The 21,337-nt window shown below is 53.0% G+C and overlaps 2 protein-coding genes across 2 annotated transcripts in view; both read right to left on the reverse strand.

The window, feature by feature from the left end:
- PLCH1 (phospholipase C eta 1) overlaps positions 1 to 2,418 on the reverse strand; it is a 46,322-nt gene extending 43,904 nt beyond the window's left edge. Inside the window, exon 1 of the mRNA XM_058031531.1 lies at positions 2,316 to 2,418. Within this exon, the coding sequence (XP_057887514.1) occupies positions 2,316 to 2,394 (79 nt within the window). The 5' untranslated portion in view covers positions 2,395 to 2,418. The remainder of the gene's footprint in view (positions 1 to 2,315) is intronic.
- Positions 2,419 to 14,706: 12,288 nt separating this feature from the next.
- Positions 14,707 to 20,423, reverse strand: C10H3orf33 (chromosome 10 C3orf33 homolog). The gene is made up of 5 exons (XM_058031361.1): positions 20,331 to 20,423; positions 20,184 to 20,243; positions 17,353 to 17,506; positions 16,508 to 16,668; positions 14,707 to 15,878 (listed from the first exon to the last, which is right to left on the reverse strand). The coding sequence occupies exons 1-5, from the start codon at positions 20,421 to 20,423 to the stop codon at positions 15,606 to 15,608; spliced, it is 741 nt and encodes a 246-aa protein (XP_057887344.1). The 3' UTR covers positions 14,707 to 15,605.
- Positions 20,424 to 21,337: the final 914 nt, after the last annotated feature.

The raw sequence follows: 21,337 nt of genomic DNA on the forward strand, positions 1-21,337 counted from the left end.
ACTCACAGGGAAAGGAACTGTCCTGCAGCGTCTTGCTTAGGTTAAAGGGGACAAATGGGAAGCCCTGATGGATTCTGTGAGGGAAAAAAAGTTAATCTTTTCTGATCATCAATCAAAGACAGATAAATTAGGCCATGAAATCTTTCTGGTCTAGGATTCCTGCTCATTATGCCCTGGGCTGCAGATGATTATCACTTTGCAGACTCATCCCTCAATAGCTGTTCATGGATTGCTGGACTCTGTGTGATGGATCATTATCCAGCCTGTGCACCATTAGCAGGATAAAGGTGAGGTGCTGCTCTGAGCTGAAACACACCTCAGCTCTCAGGGCATGGACCAGGCTCCTCTTTCACTGATGTGGAGTGGCAGAGCTGCAAATCCACACCCCTGTGCCTGCTCCAGTCCCACACTGGTGCAGGGAGCAGGGATTAACAGGCATCCACCAAAACACCGCCACAGTGCCCAGGGGCACCGGGGTGAGCACGTCCCTTCCACAAGGTCAGAGGGAGCTCTGAAGGAACACGATCCCACCAAAACCAGTGGGACCACACGAGTGGCCTGATAAATGTCAGGAACAAATTCATTTCATTGGAGAAGCAGAGTGGTTCTGCCTGGAGATGACAGCACTCTCCCTCTAACACAAGTCCCAAGTGCAGCACACACATGAATTAATGTGACAACACCACTGTCAGACTTACTTACAGAAAGTTATTAACATTCTTCTGGTGTCCCAAATAGGACTAGAAGTGCTCGTGGGCAAGGAAAAAACAGTACAGGGAAAAATGGGGCTCTCTCTGAGAGCCGGCTTTCATTAGGAAGATTCACAGACTGACAAATGATTCATTCTCTCACTAAGCCATTAACTTCATCAATGGTGACATAACCACAGTGACAAAAATGCAGATACAGTTTGTTTTACAGTGGGCTGCAAACCTCTCCAGTCCTGACAAACACACTGAAAATGGAGCTGTATGCTCTCTAGGGAAAAAAAATCACCTTTGCTTTGAATGAGACGAGTATTTCTATCTTTAATTCAAAGCATTCCATGCCTCTGTTATTAATAGTGCCATAAATCTGCCCCAGTGATGGGGTTTAATTACTGACCTCAAAGGGAATACAGAATACAAGGTGTGGGGGATCGGTGGCACCGGGGGTCGGTCAGACCTCGCCGCGGGGGATATCGGTGGGACCGGGGGGCATTGGTTGGATCCAGCCCCGGAAGCACCGGGGGGTTCAGGGGGACCCGGGGGGGCGGTCCGAAGCTGGCAGATCCATCCGGGCAGCCCCGAGGGGGATCGGAGGACTCAGCCCCGGCCACACCAGAGGAGATCGGTGGTACCAGGGATATCGGTCGGGCCCAGCCCCAGCAGGCCCAGGGCAGACCGATTGGGCCCGGTACCGGGGACATCAGTCGGACCGGGGGACATCAATCGGAGCCGGTACCAGGGCCATCGGTCAGAGCTGGTACTGGGGGCGGTGGTCGGAGCCGGTACCGGGGGGATCGGTCGGGCCGGGGCACATCGATCGGAGCCGGTACCAGGGCCATCGGTCAGAGCTGGTACCGGGGGCGGCGGTTGGAGCCGGTACCGGGGTAAATCGCTCGGATCGGAGGACATAGGTCGGACCGGGGAGGACCGGTCGGAGCCGGTACCAGGGCCATCGGTCAGAGCAGGTACCGGGGGCAGCGGCCGGAGCCGGTACCGGGGGGGATCGGTCGGGCCGGGGGGATCGGTCGGAGCCGGTACCGGGGGGGATCGGTCGGGCCGGGGGCCATCGATCAGAGCCGGTACCGGGGGGATCAGTCGGGCCGGGGCACATCGGTCGGAGCCGGTACCGGGGGGATCGGTCGGGCCGGGGCACATCGATCGGAGCCGGTACCGGAGCCATCGTTCGGAGCCGGTACCGGGGGGATCGGTCGGGCCGGGGACCATCGGTCAGAGCCGGTACCGGGGGGATCGGTCGGGCCGGGGCACATCAATCGGAGCCGGTACCGGGGGGATCGGTCGGGCCGGGGCACATCAATCGGAGCCGGTACCGGGGGGATCGGTCGGGCCGGGGCACATCGATCGGAGCCGGTACCGGGGGCGGCGGTCCCGGAGCGCCCCCTGGCGGCGCCGCCGCAGCCCCGCCGTTCCCCGGTCGCTGCCGGGGGTCCCGCACGCCCCGAGCGCCCCCCGAGCGGAGCGGGCACGGCCGGGGCTCGGCCCCGCTCTGCCCGGAGCAGCGTCCCCAGGAGATACCCCGGGCATACAGCATGTCGGGCACCGCCGGCTGCAGGAAACACCGACCGCCGAACGCAGAGTGACCGAACTCACCGTGGAACACGCCGTTGTCCGCTAGGAAGTGCCGGCAGTACTGCAGGCTGCTCTTCTTATCCAGACTCCAGTAACTCATCGTGAGGCAGCTCCCCGCTCACCATCAAAGGCTCTGACCCTGCAAGGGAAACGGGAATGGGTGACTGGGGCTTAATTTACAAACAATGTCCCCAACTCCTGCTGCCGCTGTAGTTATTTGAGCCCTTCATGCAAAACGTTCCGTCGGCTTCACACAAAGATGACAACAAAGGAAGTTCTTCACTCTCCAAACGCGTCCATCCCCACGGACACATCACCTGGATGGAGGCAGAGCTGTGCTGCACTGGTGCCACCAGCCAGCTCCCCGGGTGCTGCAGGGAGCAATGGGCACCTCTGTCACCTCTGTCACCACCCCCGAGCCAGCCCAGGCCACTGTGGGGCCTGGAGACACGATCAATTTAATCCATTCAGTGATGCTGTCCCATATTTAACAGGCTACAGACACATCCCACACCACAGGACTATAAATCCTCCCCAAGTGAAGGTTACAGTAATTAAAGAGGTGACTCGGAGGTAATCACCCCCTGACTTTGAGAGCAGAGCAGAGTTATGAGGACACAGGGCCCTGTGCCCTTGCCCTTGGCTGACATTGGCCTGAGGCACTCTGAAAGCGCCCATGGACGGGCAGCTTGAGCCTGGGGAGGAGCACTTACATCAGCCACCCAAAATTAACACTGACGGCTGCAGGCAGACACACCAGCATTTCATACTTCTTTGAAGCCATGGAATTCCTAATCTCCTGTCCTGACACCAAATCCTTTCACTGGATCCTCCTTCTCCCTCTGCTATTTTATGAAGTTCAGGTTCTGGTTTCAGCAATCCAGACACCCCTTCCTGTTACAAGCCCACTTAGGTCTCCCATTTTATCTCCCTCCCACCTTCACTCTGGCCAACCCAGCTGCTTGCTCGCCCACACTTGGCACAAACAACCCCAACTGTCTTTATCCGAGCAATTCTAGCAGGATGTGAGGACACTGCCACCCAAATCTCCTCACTAAACCACTGCCAGGGGGCCTTAGTAACAAAGCCACCCCCAAATGCAGCACCACAGCACATGAAGGGACACAGATCCATTTCATTCAAAACAACAAGGACAACAAATAACCTGAAATCCCAGCCAACAGGACTCCTCTGATCCTTAACGACCAATTTAGCCACAGTCCATTCCTGGGGTGCAGCCAGCTAACAAGGGAACAGAAGGACCTGGAGAACATTTCCCCTGTCCCCGTGCAGCCTCAGTGTCAATGCTGATGCTGATTTGAGAGCAATAGAGACCCACAGGGCAGTCCCAGTGTGACACCACGCAGGAACAGCAGGGATGGGATGGGCTGGGTGCTGTGCTGCAGGTGGGAGCCACAAACACCTGCGTGTGCTTTGCTCCATCCTAAAACGTCCCCAGGCTCCACCGAGGGTGTGTTTTGGGTATGGACCGTGTGTTGTTCACACTAAAGGCATGTTTTCCCAACTTTGGAGCCCAAGCAGCAATACCCACTGCCCCTGCCAGGCTTCATCTTCCACAGTCCCTGCTCTTTCACCCTCGCCACCCAGCAGCTTTCCTCATAGCCTGCACTAGGGCCACTCTGCTTTACGCAGTAAGGCACAAGCTGTTAGTTACCTTCAGAGCACAGGAATAACACCACAGTCCAGCCTACAGCCTGGCTTTTCACTTTAGGCTACAGGAGTCCAAGAGGCATGGTGCTTTAATTAAGGAAACCATATCAAATATTCACCCCCAAGAATTTGCACACAATAGCAGCAGATCTTATCTCCCACACAGATCTCTCCCGTATCTCAGGGAGATTTACAGGAACTGTGGCTGTCCATACCGCCCTGCAGCGCCTCCAAAAGAGCCCCTGAGCCCCCTGCCCTCCCTCTCACGGCCGCTGACACAATCCCCCTTTGTTCTGGCACAAAGGGTTCTCCCACACCACGGCGGCCCCGCGGAACAAAGGTTCTCCCGGGCACATCGGGGATGAAGGCAGGCTCCCCAAGGGGTTGCATCAGCTGACACAAACATCCCACAAGAAAACCTTCCCAAGAAACACCAGCGGTTCTTTGGATAGTGCTCAAAGTTATTTGCTTTACAAGGCTCCAGGAGCGCCCAGCCAAGATCATGCCTCACCCTACGGTACAAAAAAACAGCAAACAAAATCCCAACCAGCCCCACACTTGGGCCAAATACCATCGTTTCAAAGGAACACACACTTAGGAACTTAACTGTATACAAATTTGCATCATTTCAATACAGGAGAAAAAGAACATTCTGTCTATGCCACTGACTAAAATGCAGGCTGTCCCTGTATCACTTATTTTATACACGTAGAACAAATTATTAGAGTAAAAAGTGTCCATAAGTACATAATTAGTTTAATTAGGACTGCAACAACAAAACTATTTTGGCAAAAAGTTACCAAAATCCTGACGAGATATAAATCTGAGTTCAAAACCAGCTTGATAAAGCAGCCAATTCAGAGAGAGTTGAAAACACTCCTCACTTTTCCACTCTGCAGGTTTCTCAGCTTGGGGTATCATTTTCACAATAAACAAATTCCTGCAGGTTCAGCCCTGAGCCTGCCACATTCATTCCAAAAGGTAAAACAGTTGGTGCTTCACCACCTGAGAGCAGAGATGCTAGTGCAGCGTGTCAGGAATCCACCTATTTTATCTGGACAAAGTGTATTAATCTGGAAGCTGAGCAAGGTGTCCATTATGTGCTGTGCAGAAACACAGCACCTTGAGAGAGCTGCATCTGCTATTTCAGCTGATTCATTTCCATTAAACCTGTCGACTGCCTTATTTTTGTGCTTTGAGCACTGTGTTCCATGAGAGACACTTTTCCAGAGAGCTTTGATTAGTTGTACAGAGCTGTACTTTACAAGAGAGTTATTAATGGAAGGATACTTCCATTAATAACTTGAGCAGTATCAGTTAACTGGTATTGCTTGTTATTAATAGAAGTAAGCAAATATTGCTCAAAGATTTTGTCCCTGTAGACCAAACCCCAGCTCCAGCACCAGGGATCATTCCTGAGGGCAGGGCAGAGCTGCAGGACACTGGCAGGACACCAGCACTTCCCTCAGACCAAACCACAGCTCCACTTTCACAGCTCAGATCTACCCAGTGAACACACATGGGAAGTGTGACTTATAAAAAAATGATTCCTTTCCTTAGCCCCAAATGGTGTATAAAGTTCATGTTCCTGGTAATTAAAGGAAAGTCCAGAAAACACTGAATATTAAGCGGGCTACTGAGTTTGGAAGCTTGTGCCCATTAATGACAAATTTTAGCATGAAAAATAGTTCAGAGATACTGGGCTCTCCAATTGACATAAAGGAAAAGTATAACAAAATAGTAATCTTAATTTTAAAAAGGTAAGAAATGAGAAGAGCAATTCAGAGTCACACAAAGGCCACCCCAAGTGTGTGGTGGAAATGATGCTGTGATGGAAACGATGCTGTGGTGGCCCAGCTATGGCCAGGGCCCTCTGATGAGCTTCAGAGATGTCAGTGTGGGAGGGAGCACAGACCATCTGGCTGGCACTGAGCAGCAGGAATAGAGTCCAGAGAGAAAGGCTGGGCTTTGGTGTGGCAGCTGGGATGGTGGTGGGGGCACGCAGCATCTCTGACGACACCATCTCGTGTGGGCAGCCACCTCCCAGCCGCTGCAAACAGAAAATAAACACCAGAGGACAAATGCCACTTTGAACTTCCCCTGCAGAATCCTGAAGTGGTATTGAAAACCCAAGCAATTCAGCTTCACTACAAACCTTCAGTGGTATTAGAAGGGAGGAAGTGAAGTGGTTTATCTTCAGTGTGAGAATAAGCAAGAGGTTCACTTGCTCTCCTCGGGAGCAGAGCGAGGGCTGCCCACAGGGGATCACTGGGTTTTCCCTACAGTTTCTTAGCTCAATGAAGAAATGTTCCCCATCGAGCTGTACATCATTTCCCAAGGTGCCATCAGCCTCAGCCCTGGGCAAGCACACAGACACTTCTCCAGGACACGCCCCAGAGCTCAGCCCCTTGTTACACTGGGATTAGGAATAACAGCACTGACCAGAGGGAGAGAGGCTGCTTGCACTTCTGTTCACACCACAACACGCACCCAGGGAACTCCATCCCTCACCAGCTTCCTTTCCCTGGACCTTATTGAAATACACTGCAGGCTCCCTCCTGGTTAATCAGTAGCCACCAACAGGAACTTCCCAGTCCATGTTTTTACTTTCTAACCAAAGTGACAACTCTGGTAGAACAGCTCTCAAACTTCAGAGACCAGTTCTGCACAACAGGGGCTGGGTTTTTTGAAACAGTACCCACAAAGCAAAGAAATTCTTGGATGACAAGCTTAGCCATAGTTAGACCTAAAAAGCACAAATCTGAAGAGATTATAAAAGCCTAATATGACAATATTCCATGGGGCATCCACCCATCTGCAGTCTTGGGCTTCTTATTCCACTAAGCCACCAACAGTCACCCAAATATTGCTAAGCATTTAAGCTGGTCTAAATTCATGCAGATTTAGATTTAATTGTCACACAAGCCAGGCTCCAAGGGTTCCACACATCATCTGTGCAAATCTCCGCTTCAATCAGAATCAAATATCATCATTCACTCAAAATAACTTGCATAAACATTGCTAAAGTTACACATATGGGAGTCAGGCAGAATAGGCAAGGCACACAAGATGGAAGTTCCATACTGCTGACTCAAAAAGACATTTTTTCCAACAAATTGATGTAATTTTCATACTTACAAAATAAAGTTTTACCTACCTATTGTATTAATTATGTCATTAATGTATGGCTGCTTTTAAGAGTTAAAGCATCTTGTATGAAAGAAAAGGCTTAAAAAATATCCTTAGTGTTACAATCCCTTTTGACCAGCAAATATTTAACCATAAACATTACCAGCATGGAAAAAATATCAACAATGCTTGGCAATAGAAAATAAAACCATCCAGTATGGGATCCTTTTCTTATTTCTCTAGGAACTGGTCTGGAGGAACGAAAGCAGAGATTTTAGCTTGGTTTATTATTCTGACAGACGAGTTCCCTAATCAAATGTGCCAAGAGGCCAGAACAGCTGTGCTGGCACCACGCTGGCAGCAAAGGTGTCTGAAGGGGCAAGCCAGAGCAGGAGCACAGGAACACGTCCTGTGGGTTTCCCTGGGAGCCACTGCACACTCAGAATTCCATTGTGACCAAGGGGAAGGGTCTCAACAGAGTTTGGGATGCACATACTGCGCTTGCATGCTCTTAGGTAGATAAGACTTACTGAAAATGCAGATTTTTAGAAACTTTTACTGGGGTTAATCTGGTATTCTGGCTATTCCCCCAGCAGAGCGGTAATCAGATCTTGCATGGCTCTCACCAGATGAGGACAGAGGCTCAGGCCAGCCCTGACTGCCCCAGTTTGGGTCCTGCTAGAGGACAAACCCCCAGGATCTGCTGTTCAGAAGCACGAGGAGCGGGCTGGGCTCCCTGCACAGCACAGAGCAGGCTCTGGCACACAATTCCCCAGCACCCAGCCCTGCAGGCAGGCAGGACACGGGGCTGAGCCCCCTGTGCAGAGGCTCCTCTACCTGTGCCAGCCCCTGCGGCTCCTGGCTGCTCGTTCCCATGCAGCTTTTGTTCCCAGCCGTTCCCCCACTCCTTCTGGGAGCCCTGAAAAGCGTGTGTCAGCACTCCTTGCCGCCGAGGAAGGCATTAGAAAGGATTTGAGCCCACTCCCCATGGCAACGGGCCCTGAAAGGGAATTAGCATTTGCTCCCCATTCCTCGAGAAGCCTCGATGGAATTTGTTTTTCTCCTCTTTGAGGAATTATGTGCAGGAGGGCCTCTGAGGTTCAGCAGGCACAGCTTCAGCTGGCACCTGCCTGGCACACCCTGCTCAGGGTGACACTCACCCACCAGACACGGGATGGGTAAATATCAGTGAGAGTTTTCCATGTTTGCCTTGCACAGACCTCCAGTGCTCTGCACACCTTTCTGCCAGCTCTGTACACCCATTCACCAATCCAAATCAGGTTTGGGTTCACTGCACAGAGAGTTTCAAACTGCAAATGAATGCCAGAGTGTTTCTGCAAATTCCTAGAAAATCTGAAATGTACAACTCACAATGTGATAAACTGTGGAGATAAGGACACCTGGAAAGGACTGTGCCAACGCAGCCACGTCCAAGGCATGGACATGGATAACCTGCACCTTGTGTCCCTGGCCAGTCACCAGTGTGTGTGTGGTTCCCCAAGAGTGGGCATTTCTCACCATAAGATCCTCTGTGCTGAACATCAATTAACAGTTGGCAATTGCTAACATTCTTCCCTTTTTTTTTCACCTGTGGGTGGAAGAACAGCCCAGCAAAGAAGGAGAAGCTCATGGGGCCCAGCACTGCCTGGTGTGACCCACGCCATCCCAGCCACACTCTGGGTCACACTCGGTGTGCAGAGGAACAGGAACTCCGTGTCAGTCCCAATAAATCACATCTGTAACAGAGCACACACCACGCTGCACCACTGCCTGCCTGCACTTGAAGTTTCTTGCAAGCAGCCTTGAGTTACTTCAGCCTGAAGAGACTCACATGGGCACCTCATGCCAAGACCTGTAACACACACACCAAACACCCCTGGAGTGGTTTTACATCCTGCAGTGGTAAACTCAGCTTCCACCAGGGCACGTGGCACCCTCAGCACCCTGGGCCCTGCTTCTTCTAGCCCTGCAACAGGCATCTGCTCCAAACTCTGCCCCTTCCCTGCACTTCACTGGCCCTGGGGAACCTTTGTGAGCACCCACCTGCAGTGTCAGATACCTCCTCGCATTGAGCGTCCCCCAGCCTGCCTTGCCACCCCTCAGATCTGTGCTCCACAGCACTGTCAGCCCCCCAGGTACACCTGGACAGTCCTTCTGCAGGGTCAGAGGGGCAGCAAAAGGCTCCAGAGTCAGGAGAGCAGAGGGCAGGCTCAGATCTCTGCAGTGACAACAGTGCCCGCCGTGAGCGTGGAGACTGGCACGAGACACCCACCTTTGTCACAGAAAACAGTTCCAGCTTCCTAAAATAAACAAGAAGGAAGGAAGGAAGGAGTACACGAGAACACACAGCTCCCTGCTGCCCGTTAGACCAGTCTGGCACCAGCTGGGCTCCACCAGAATCGCCTTCTGCTCCTGGGCTGGGAAACAAAACCAGATTTGTCCCTGGCACAGCCCAGAGCCACGGTTCAAACCAGTGAATCCACTGCCCAGGGAGCCGCTGGCTGCTGGCCAGTGCCCCCAACACCTCCCAGTGCAACAGCCACGGCTGCTCGGAGCAGGCTCTGCAGGAAAAGGCCACCACAGTGCTTGTGCAGCACCCTCACTGCCACAGAGCTGAACTCATCTTGTGCAGCACCCTCACTGCCACAGAGCTGAACTCATCTTGTGCAGCACCCTCACTGCCACAGAGCCCAGCACACCCACTGCAACCAGGGTCACACTCGGGCTCCTGAGCTCCTGTAAGGGCTCCCAGAGCAATCAGGCATCACAGTCTCACCTCCTCTGAAGGCACACGCAGAAAATGCTGTCCTGCTGCAGGCAGCACAGCGGGTCTCCAGCAGACCTGGAAATAGACATTTGCTTTCCAAATTTGGAGAGTTTGTTTTTGTTTTGCCTTTTTTTTTTCTTTTTTTTTTAACATTCAGGCTTGTTTGAAGTTATTAAAGAGGCCAGAGCAAACAAACAAAACGAATCTGCACACCACCACACTACCCCACGTGGCTGTGCCCCGACTGTGCCACCAGCGTTATCAATTTAAATTGAACTGGATCTTGGGTGACACCTTAGAAAAAAATGCAGCCTATTCAGATTTCATTAAAGGAAAACTGTTCCGTTTATAGAAAGATTATTTTATAGACCCCAACAGAAACACACAGCTTAAAGCCTTTCCCAGAAATAAGGGGAAGCCAAATCTTGAACAGAGGACTAATTTTTGCTCTACATTTTGATGCTCATTAAACTGTTTTAGTGTCGCGGGTATTTCTTGACAGTGTTTTAAATTACAGATCAGCTCATGCAAAGCTGGGAGCTGTTAATAGCGGGTGACCTCTCCTTTGCTTTTACGGAGTGAAAATTTTATTCTCCTTCCCAAATACCGGTGATTTTGATCAAAGTCATGGCGGGACACCCGCCTCAACGGCTGAAAGGACAGCAGCATTAAATCAATTCCCTAGGCAACCTCCCAAGCCGAGCCCCTTTTGTTAAAATAATGAGCTGTGCGCCACTTGATCCCAACCCACCAGCTGATCCCCGTTTTTATAGACAATAGGTAGCACAGAACCAGAAAGCACCCGTGAATGGATCATTTCCCACAAATCGTGCATCTTCAGCTGATAAAACTCAACATTTCTTTCTGTAACAGCCTACGGGCATTTTTAAATACAGGAAAAGAGCATCCTTCAGGGTTAAGAACAGATTTTACAAAAGTAACACTCTCAAACTTATTGCAGGGAGCTGATGCTTAAAGAACCAGGAAGACCTTTTAGCAGCATGCATGCGCTCTGCTGCCTCTCACCTCCCAAAAAGCCTGGATTTTCTTTCCATATCGCACATTATCTTAACTCAGGTGCCTCACTGAAGGGTTAAACCCTGCCTCTCTTTTCAGTACTGTTACCTGCAATTATTCTTTCACATTTCAGAGCAAACACCTTAACTTTTCTTTCATTTCCTAAGTTTTGCAACATGAGGGCCAGAAGTCCCAAGGCCAAGTAAAGCAGGAGGGCCCCCTGAAAACAGGCAAACATTGTGTTTTATAACTCAGGAGTTAAAGCACACTCTAAACAAAGAGCCTATGACTGGTCCATCAGATAAGGCTTATATCTTTCTCCCTGGAATTTAATAACACTTCTTCTAAAACACTTTCTGGCCAGCTGGAGTTGGAGTTCCCAGAATTGCACAGAGTGGCTGAATCGCAACAAAACGTGCACGGAGTTTAATTTGTACTTCATTTTTTAAAAATGGTTTATGGCGTAGGCAATTAGAAATAAGGTATTTTCAGGGAGAACTCAATCCAGCAAGAGGTTCGATTACAAGCACCGTCCCAGCCCCATCCAGGCGGGGACAGGCGCTCCCACTGCTGTCCGGCGCTGCTCGGGGGGGTCGGGATTTTCCACCGAGCCTCGCTGCACACGGGCAGGGCTGGGCTGGGCAGGGCTGGGGCGATCCGAGCGGCTGCGGCTCGCTCCGGTCTCCGTGCCCGCGGCCCAGGGGCTGCCCTGGCACGGCCGCGGGGCAGCGCCGCCCGGCACACGGCGAGCGGGGCCGAGAGCGGCTGGAGCTCAGCCCGGCCATCTCCCCGTGCCCAGCGGCACAAACACGGCCGAGGCGGGACCGGCCCCCGGGAAAGCCACGGAGCGGCTTCGGGCACGCAGAGCCGTCTGTGAGTGAAACGGGCTGAGAAGAAACTGCAGCTCGCAAACCCCCACCCCAGCCCCGGCCGCGAACACAGGGAGAAACCAGCACCAACCGCATGGGAAAGCCCAGCGGAGGCTCGCAGGGACACAGTCCCGTCCCGCCAGGAGCGCCCGCGGGGCCGCGCACGGGCACGGGGCTCGGGGGGCCCGTCCGCCCTCGCTCACTCACCGCGGCCGCCGGGGTGGGCTCGGTCCGGTCCGGTCCGGTTCGGTGCTGTGCTGTGCCTCGCCGCCCCGGCCGCACGCACAGCCCCAGCCCGGTGCGGGTGCTCAACCTGCTCCGTTCAAACCCCAGCGCTGCCGCCCGCCCCGCCCGGCCCGGCCCGGCGCGGCCCGCCCCCGCCGCGGGCCCTGCCGAAACCCGGAGCGGCCTTGGAGCGGAGCGGAGCGTCCCGTCCGCCCGGGAGCGGCTGCGGCGGCCCGAGCCGAGATCCAGCCCCGGTGTTGCCGCGGCCCCGAGCCCGTTCAACCTGCTCCATTGCTCCATTGTGTGTGCGCTGCGAGCGGCGGGGCAGCGGCGCCCGCTCCCCATCGGGACTGAGCCCCCCGGTCCGCTCCCCTCAGCACCATCGGGACTGAGCCCCCGGTCCGCTCCCATCCTCACCTCCGGGACTGAGCCCCCGGTCCGCTCCCCTCAGCAGCGTCCAGCCGGGACTGAGCCCCCGGTCCGCTCCGCTCAGCACCGCCGGGACTGAGCCCCCCGGTCCGCTCCCTTTAGCACTGCCGGGACTGAGCCCCCGGTCCGCTCCGCTCAGCACCGCCGGGACTGAGCCCCCGGTCCGCTCCCTTTAGCACTGCCGGGACTGAGCCCCCGGTCCGCTCCGCTCAGCACCGCCGGGACTGAGCCCCCGGTCCGCTCCGCTCAGCACCGCCGGGACTGAGCCCCCGGTCCGCTCCCTTTAGCACTGCCGGGACTGAGCCCCCGGTCCGCTCCCCTCAGCACAATCAGGACTGAGCCCCCGGTCCGCTCCCGTAGCGCTGCCCCCCGCCCGCCGGCAGAGTCTCCTCCCGCGGGACTCACCGAGCTCCCCGTGGGGAGCGGCGCCGGTGGGACGCGATGGGAACGGAGCGAGAAGCGGCCCCTCGGGGCGGCCCCTCGCCCAGCGGGTGCCATGGAGACCCCCGGCCCTCCCACCCCACCCTGCCATGGCAGGGACGCCTTCCTCAGTCCCAGGCTGCTCCAAACCATGTCCAACCTTGCCTCAGACACTTCCAGGGATGGGTCAGCCGCAGCTTCTCTGGGCACCCTGTGTAAGGGCTTCACCACCCTCTGAGTAAAACAATTCTTAAATCCGATCTAAACCGATCTCCCTTCGTTCAAAGCCCTTCCCCGTTGTCCTACGACAACAGCCCAGCTCGGAAGTTTGTTCCCAAAGGAAGCAAAGAGCAGCCCGGTGCCCGCGCTGCCGGTGGGCTCCGAGGGGCCGGGGATGTTTATTGCCATTTGCCTGACATGCCACGCCAGCAATAAAAAGTCTGTGCAGTGTCGGAGGTATTTTTCTTGGGCCATTTGGAGGCCGAGTCTCTCCTTTCACTGCCTGTGGTCTTTTGAAGATATTGCATCGCTCACGGCACGAGGGCAAAGGCACAAGTGCTAAATGTTGAACAGTTTAATTCTTGTCCCTATTCCCGGCCACAGAGCTGCCTCCTCTGTTGGAAACCCTCTGCTGGGCACTGCTGCGGGTGGAGGGAGGGATGGAGCTGCTGAGGGGGTTTATGAAGGGGAGAAAACGCTGCTTCTCCCCCAGCCAGCTACAGAGATATTTGTCTGTGCTCCTATTACTGCTTTTCCAATAGCCCGGCCTCCCACAGAGACAGGATCTGCAACCTCTCAAGCCCTGCACAGATGGGAAGCACAGCTTTGAACTGAATTGGGCTCTTTCTGAAGGGGGAGGGTGCGCTGGTGGGTTGGGGTTTTTCTTAAAGATAAGCCCTGCGTGATAAGGAAAACAGCACTAACAAACAATTACAGGACCTGACCCTCAAGAAATCATTTGTCACTGCAACCCCAAATCCATGTGAGAGAACAACACACTCTGTTCACATTCGCCCACACCTCACCTCTGCTTGCTAGAAATGTAGCATGTGGCTTCCTGAGACTTTTCTCTCAGCTTTACAGTGGATTTTTGTGATAAATCCTCCTGTGACTCATCTACAGAACAGAAGTGCAAAGTCCAGAATTATATTTAATTATTACAGAAAATAAATCATCAGTGTACAATTATGCCCAGCTTGGAAAAGCTCCTCTTACTTCCCAGACGTAGGAACACCATAAACCCCCAGAAGTGGATTGTTGCTGAGCCTGAATGCGTATTTTGGGGTTAAAAATCAAGAGCTTTGCTCTGGAGGGTGCCACATTCAATCCCAAATCCCTTGGGTGTGATGAGTTTCAGATCCAGGAACCACGGTGGTGGCTGGCTCAGCCCTCTGCTGTCTTATGCATAAACCCAGGATGTCACTTTTGTCATTTTCCGCTTTCAAACAGGCACAGACACCTGGTTTGCTGCCCCGGAGCTGCCTCCCCTCTCCCACACTGGGCTCCAACACTGCAGGTATTTATTTCATGGCTCGCTGCTCCCTAGCACAGCCCCACCCTGGGAAGACCAGGAACAAAAGGACTAAAGAACCACTAACATCTATTCTTACCCAAGGAAACTGGATTTTTTTAGGGATCTCAAGAGTCACAACTTCGCCCTGAAGTCAGCAGAGAAAATGCTGATGTAGCAACTAATTGCCAGATAAGCAGTGCTCAATTATTAAGGTTTTATGTACCACACGCTTCTGCTTCTACCCAGTGTTTCATTGGAAAGCAATCACACAGAAAGAAAGAAAATTTGTAAAACACTTCACTTTAAATATTTGGACTGTGGGAGATTAAACAAAAGTCAAGGGCTGGTTGTATAAAACATGTAACAATGAACTTGAGAAATTCAATCTTTATTCTGAGAATATTTACAACATAAATAATAATACACTCATATACTTCACGTGTGTATCAAAAATAAAGTAAGAATTCAAGTTCTTAGCACAATCTGATCAACCTTGTCAAATTTCATGTTAAAGTTTTGTGTTCATCTAATTTCAGATACAGAACCATCAGAAATAAAAACCCCACAGGTTTTTCCTCTTCAAATGAAAGTTGTCTTTGAAATATTTGGATTCCTGACATTATATTCTTTGATACACCAAATGGTGTTTTTCCTCTGAGGAACTTTAGTTATTACAACCTTATCAGCTTTTTAAGATCAACCATAACAAATCACCTTTTATATCACTAACAATGCAACCCATCATTCAAGATGAATGAGTTTTAAACCACAAATTACACCAAAAAGTAGCATAAGAACAGAATTCAAACAAAAAGGTTGTGTTTAAAGGCATCCCACGAGCTTTGTAAAGGCCTGACCTGGGGTTTGTGTCTGGTGTGGGCTTGGCAGCAGTGGCTCATTGCAGGGGTGTGAAGGGACCCTGCCCCTCAAACCTGCACTGGGCAGCACAGCCTGGAGGAGTTCAGCAGGTGGGAACTGGACAGGTAATTCAGGGCATCACTGTGGAGAAGTCTGGCATCAGAACATTTTCACTGGTGGCCTGCACACTGCTGCTAAACTTCAATCCTGTGTGGGTATGATATGGGATGTATTCTAAATAACCATGAACTGGGGCTTATATTGTGTGTAACCATGAACTGGGGGTTTCCATTCTGTGTAACCATGAACTGTGGGGTTTGTGTTTGAGACAGGGACCCTCAACATCACAGCACTGTTTGTGATCACAAACATACACATTCCCCACAACTTGGGGAGCTGCATTCCCCACCTTTTCACCTCTCAGTGGAGCTTCTAAACCTGCTCACAAACTGTTTCAGCCTCTGCAGGAATTTGTTGCTGCTTATGCGCTCCTGGATTCTTTCAGAGTAGCTCTGCTCCTTCCATATGCCTTTGTTTTTCTTCACAGCCTTTAACTCAGCCCGGAGGAGCCTTTTGTGCAGTTTCCAGTAGAGGCGGGAGTGGTGAGGCAGCCCCTCAATCCGGGCTGCTCTGGCCAGCCCTTGTCTCAGCAGCTCTTCATTCAAGCACATGCTGAAAAACCCACCCTGGAAGAACCACAATAAACAGATATTCACCATTGAAACAGGGTTATTTGGGGTTTGGGGTGAATTCCCTCAGAGGTACAAGCTTTACTCATGGCTGTACCTACACTGTGGCAGGAGAAGTTAGAAGTGAATTCAAACCCAAATTCAGGTGACTTCAAACCCAACTCCATGTGAGGGTGGGCAGGCCTGGCACAGGTGCCCAGAGCAGCTGGGGCTGCCCCTGGGTCCCTGGCAGTGCCCAAGGCCAGCTGGACATTGGGGCTGGGAGCACCTGGGACAGTGGGAGGTGACCCTGCCCATGGGATGGGACTGGATGGTCTGTAAGTCCCAATCCCAAACCATGCTGTGATTCTATAATGCAAGGCATTTGTGAGGGAACATTGGCTAACAAACATTAGGCTAATCAGAACTACAGACGCCTTTTTGGCACTGGCAGAGAAACACATTCCTGCCATGAATCAGTCTGAAGAACTACTGCTCCTACAATCAGATTTGCAAATGCAACATTTAAAATTCACACCAAGGATGATAAATCACAAACAATGGCATTTGTTAAACACACTGAGACAAGTGTGCGACTGCAGTGACATCTAAAACCGCAGCTAAGAGCCAGTGTTTGTGTCTCTTACCTTATGGACCAGGACGAGGCAGTCCAGGGCCGAGCTGTCCCTGCCCAGGAGCTGGAACCACAGGGGCTGTTTGGGGAGCAGCTCCCGCTGCAGCCAGGCCGTGCCCCCTGCAGCCAGCTCCACGCCGGCCAGGCGGATCAGCAGGAGCCCCTCGGGCTGCCCTGCAAGGGAGAGGACACGTCTGCTGCTGGGCACAGCTCAGCCTCGCACACACCCTCCTCTGCTGCTGCCGGCAACGAATTGATTCCTGCGTGCTACAACAATCCCCTTTAGTTCCTCAAGGCAAACAGGAATTTAGCCTCATCTCTCCTTCAGGGGAAAAAAAATATCAATTCAACGTTGCCTAATTCGTAATTTGGATTATTGTGCATGCAAAGAAAAAGATCTGTTCCCGCTCTCAGTCCCTATCTTTCACCCACAGGGGCAGAAGCATCAGCACCTGCTGGTGTTTGCACAGCCAGTGTGAGTCACGGACTTGATGGACAGTTTGTTTCTGACAGAAAGCTGTCCCCAAAAATCAGTGTCTGCAAATAAAAGCACAATCCCAACAGAGGCTTTTTGCCAGGAACGAGATGAGCTGTGCAAGCAGAAGCACAGCCTGAGTGCTTACTTCTGCTGCTGGAAAATATCACAGTAACTGTAAGGATTAACACAAACACTGTAGTGATAAACTCTCTGTCTCTTCATGTCTTTTATTTCCCAGTTTCCCACCTGCAAAGCACAGAAAGACCAAAAGGCAGAGCTGGAAATGTGCCTCAGCCCTTCCTCTCAAGCTTGCAGCCTCTCTAAGAGCAGCACATTTCATTTCTGCCCTTGCTCTTCACACTCTTTTCCTCATTACTCACATTTTCTCAGGATGGCTGAGATGAAAGGAATGCTGATGGGAATGTGCTCAACTTCCAGCCCCTTCTCTGTGATGTGATGTAATTTCCCTCTCAGTTTCACATTCTTTTCCACAAACTCCACAGGTATTTCCAAAGGATTTGTGAATTTCGTTGTCTGTTAATGGAAGGAAGAGAAAGACAAAATTTTAAGAAAAAATACAGAGCAGTTACAGCCACACTAAATGCAATGTCTCAAAACAGTTTGGGAAATTCCACCTTTATTATTACACACCATGGGCAAGTAAATATAGATATATATTTAATCAGCTGCAGAAGCTGTGCCAGCCTCTCCACACTTACCATATTCCCTGTTTTACAGGGCTTGCAACGTCAGCACAGACATAAAAGCCAGGTTTAGAGAAAGAACAGAAACTGCCATTTTTAGAGCAATGCCTATTGAAGTTCATTTGATTCCCCGAGAAAAGAGTGTTTTAGAAGCAGCCTGAATGGGGCTGGGAGAGGGGTGAAAGGAGGCCAGAGGACAGACACGCTGCAAACAAAGGCGGAGCAGGCAGGGCAGAAACAACCCCGCCTTTGAAACCAGGAGAGGGACAAAGGCAGGTGAACAGCCCTGAGAAGATCACAAGAAGATTAAATTTGATACTATAGCCTGGGAGGATCCAAAGGGGATGGTTATGTGATCACACAGGAAAACCAAGCTGAGCAGCAGCAAAAACTTGGGCTGTGGCACAGGACTGGAGCAGCCACAGATCTGGGGTGAGGCAGAAGGACACGTGAGACCCCAAAAAATTAAGACCCCCAAAATTTAAGACACTGTAAAAGGCCTCATCAGAGCACTGACCTGCAGAGCTGTGAAACCCACTGAGCACTGCTGTACAACTGTGGGAAATAAACCCCCAAAACACCACAACTAAAGCTGTGCCTCCTGTGTGTCATTTATTCAGCAAAGCTCCCCCTCTGCGGCCCACAGAGAACACGGGAGTTTGGGACCTTGCAGGCAGGAAACCTGGAGGTTTTTAGGAACAAAAGTTGTTCAAAGCTGATCTCATTTGCTCCACCAGTCAGGTTAATGCATTTACAGGCCCTTGGGTCAAAACCAACAAAAAAAAAAAAGACAGAGAAAAAGCATTCTGGCAACATTTGTAGTCCAGGTTTTCTGGTAGGATTTTTAAGTAAAAACACCACACAAATGTTCTCCTGTTCTGTTTGGAATTGTTCAGGGGGAATATGAAGGTAAGTGTGATTTTTTGAGCTGCTGGGACCCTGTGGGAGCACGGTGGCTCCTGCCCGTGGAGGTTCAGCTTCTCCAGGAGTGAGCAGCGTGGTGTTAGCCCAGCGTGCCCTGACCATCCTGGGAGTGAGGGAACATTTGGGTGCTGTTTTAAACCATTCAGAAGCAGTTCTGCGTGTGGAAGACAGAGAATACCCGAGGCAAGCAGCTGTTTCAGCTGTGTTTGGACAAGGGAGGGTGCTCGAGCTGCAGTGGGCCAGGCAAAGGGGTCATTACCCCTCCCAGGGGCCTCAGGAACAGCCGAGAACAAGGGACCCGTGGAGATGCCGCAGGACAGCGATATCGCGTCCCTCAGGACCTGAATCAAACGCTGCTGGCTTTTTTTCACTTGTTAATCAGTAGCTGTAGCAGGACCGTTATGATTAAGCAACCGCATTGTGAACCTTGCACGCTTGGCTAATCTTTAGTTTTAAGGAAAAGGGAAGACAATGCCAAGATGAATGGGCTGTCTGGGCGGGAGCCACCAGCCGTGGCTGAGCCGTGCCGGGAAAAAGGCAATTCCAGCAGGGGGACAGCGCGACTGCTGACCACTGACCACTGACTACTGAGCACTGAGCATCAGCCACTGAGCACTGACCACTGAGCACTGAGCACTGAGCACTGAGGATCAGCCACTGACCACTGAGCACTGAGCACTGACCGGCCATTGAGCACTGAGCACTGAGCACCCGGGCCAGAGGGACCCCGCGCTCCGGCGGAGGGAAAGGCTGGGGCTGATCAGCACGAGAAACGACAAACACAGCTGACACAGAAAGGGCTGAGTTGATAGAATTGACAGAAAAGCTACGGAATTTGTAAGCAGTGAATGTTGATGGTTTGTTAAAATATATAAATAATGTTAAGTACTGGGGAGTGGGCAGCCTTTTTCGGGAGCCTCCAGCTCCCGCTTTGCGCAAACCCGAACAAAACACGGGAATGCGGCGGGAACAGCCCCGGGCGGGACAGCCAGGGCCGGGCACGGCAGGCCAGGGCAGGGCAGGGCAGGCCCGGCCCCTCGGCCGCGGGCCCGAGCGGCCGCGCCGGGCTGCCCCTGGTTCTGAGGGGCCGGGCCGGGATCCCCCCGATTCTGATCGGCCGCGCCGGGTTCTCCCGCATTCCCCGGGCCCGTGCCAGGCTGCCCCCGGTTCCGAGAGGCTGTGCCAGGCTCTCCCCCGACCCTCCGGCCCGTGACAGGCTCTCCCCGCACCTGCTGCTTCTGAGCGGCCGTGCCGTGCTTCTCCCGCATCCCCCGGGCCCGTGCCTGGCTCTCCCGCATCCCCGGGCCCGTGCCTGGCTCTCCTGCATCCCCCGGGCCCGTGCCTGGCTCTCCCGCATCCCCCGGGCCCGTGCCTGGCTCTCCTGCATCCCCCGGGCCCGTGCCTGGCTCTCCTGCATCCCCGGGCCCGTGCCTGGCTCTCCTGCATCCCCCGGGCCCGTGCCTGGCTCTCCTGCATCCCCGGGCCCGTGCCTGGCTCTCCCGCATGCCCCGGGCCCGTGCCCGGCTCTCCCGCATCCCCCGGGCCCGTGCCTGGCTCTCCCGCATCCCCCGGCCCGCACTCACCACGCGGAGGCTCCGCGCCAGCAGCAGCACCCCGGCCACGGCCGCGCCGGTGATCAGGCCCTGCGGAGAGAACGGGGCTCAGCCGGGCCCAGCGGGCCGCCCCGGCCCGGTACCCGCCCAGCCCCGGTGCCCGCCCAGCCCCGGTACCCGCAGCAGCCCCAGGTGCGCGTCCACCCACTCGGAGAGCCGGGCCAGGGCCAGCGCGGCGCGCTCGGAGCCGCCGCCGCCCCGCTCCGACATCGCGGCGTGCCGAGCGCCCCCGCGGGAACGGGAAACGAACAGCGCCCGGCGCCGCCGTGCCACGGAACCGGGAACGAACAGCGCCCGGTGCCGCTGTGCCACGGAACCGGGAACGAACAGCGCCCGGCGCCGCCGTGCCACGGAGCGACACCGGCCCCGAGCAGCCCCGGCCGGGGCACTGCCAGGGATGCAGGGGCAGCCCCAGCTGCTCTGGGAATCCCATCCCAGCCAGGAATTCCCAATTCCCAATGTCCCACCCATCCCTGCCCTCTGGCACTGGGAGCCATTCCCTGTGTGCTGTCCCTCCATCCCTGTCCCCAGTCCCTCTGCAGCTCTCCTGGAGCCCCTGCAGGCCCTGCCAGGGCTTTGAGCTCCTGAATTCTGCATTGAGCTCCTCAAACCTGTACCACACCACCTCTGACATCTCAGATGCTCCTTTCTTCTTGGTATTTCAATTTTGCTTGATTTATTATTCTTGTTGGTTTGGGGTTTGCTTTTTGTTTGTTAGTGTTTTTAATGTTAAAGATGTTTAAGTCTGTACGAATTCTAATGTTAAATAGAAAACCCACTTTTGAACAGAGTTGGTAGAAAAAAAGTAGCAAGATCAAAATTTTATGGGTGCTCTTCAGCAGCCTGCCGAGGGGCTGGTACAGCAGCAACATTTCCAATTTACAAAATAGGTACTTAAATTAAAAGTACTAATCCATAACTTGTTTCACCAGTTTGAAAAAGAACACAGTTATTTATTTCAGGTAACATATCTACTCCTACCTATTTGGAGTTTATGTGCAATTTTGATATTGTTGATTATCTAATTATTGATTGAGTTAATCCTTAACCCATCTTTATTAGTGACAAGTTTCATTGGCACCCTTAGAAATAGTGAAAAAAAAATTGCAAAGTAAAACCCAAAT

The sequence above is a fragment of the Melospiza georgiana genome, chromosome 10 (genome assembly GCF_028018845.1).
Source record: "Melospiza georgiana isolate bMelGeo1 chromosome 10, bMelGeo1.pri, whole genome shotgun sequence".
Classification (NCBI taxonomy): Eukaryota; Metazoa; Chordata; class Aves; order Passeriformes; family Passerellidae; genus Melospiza; species Melospiza georgiana.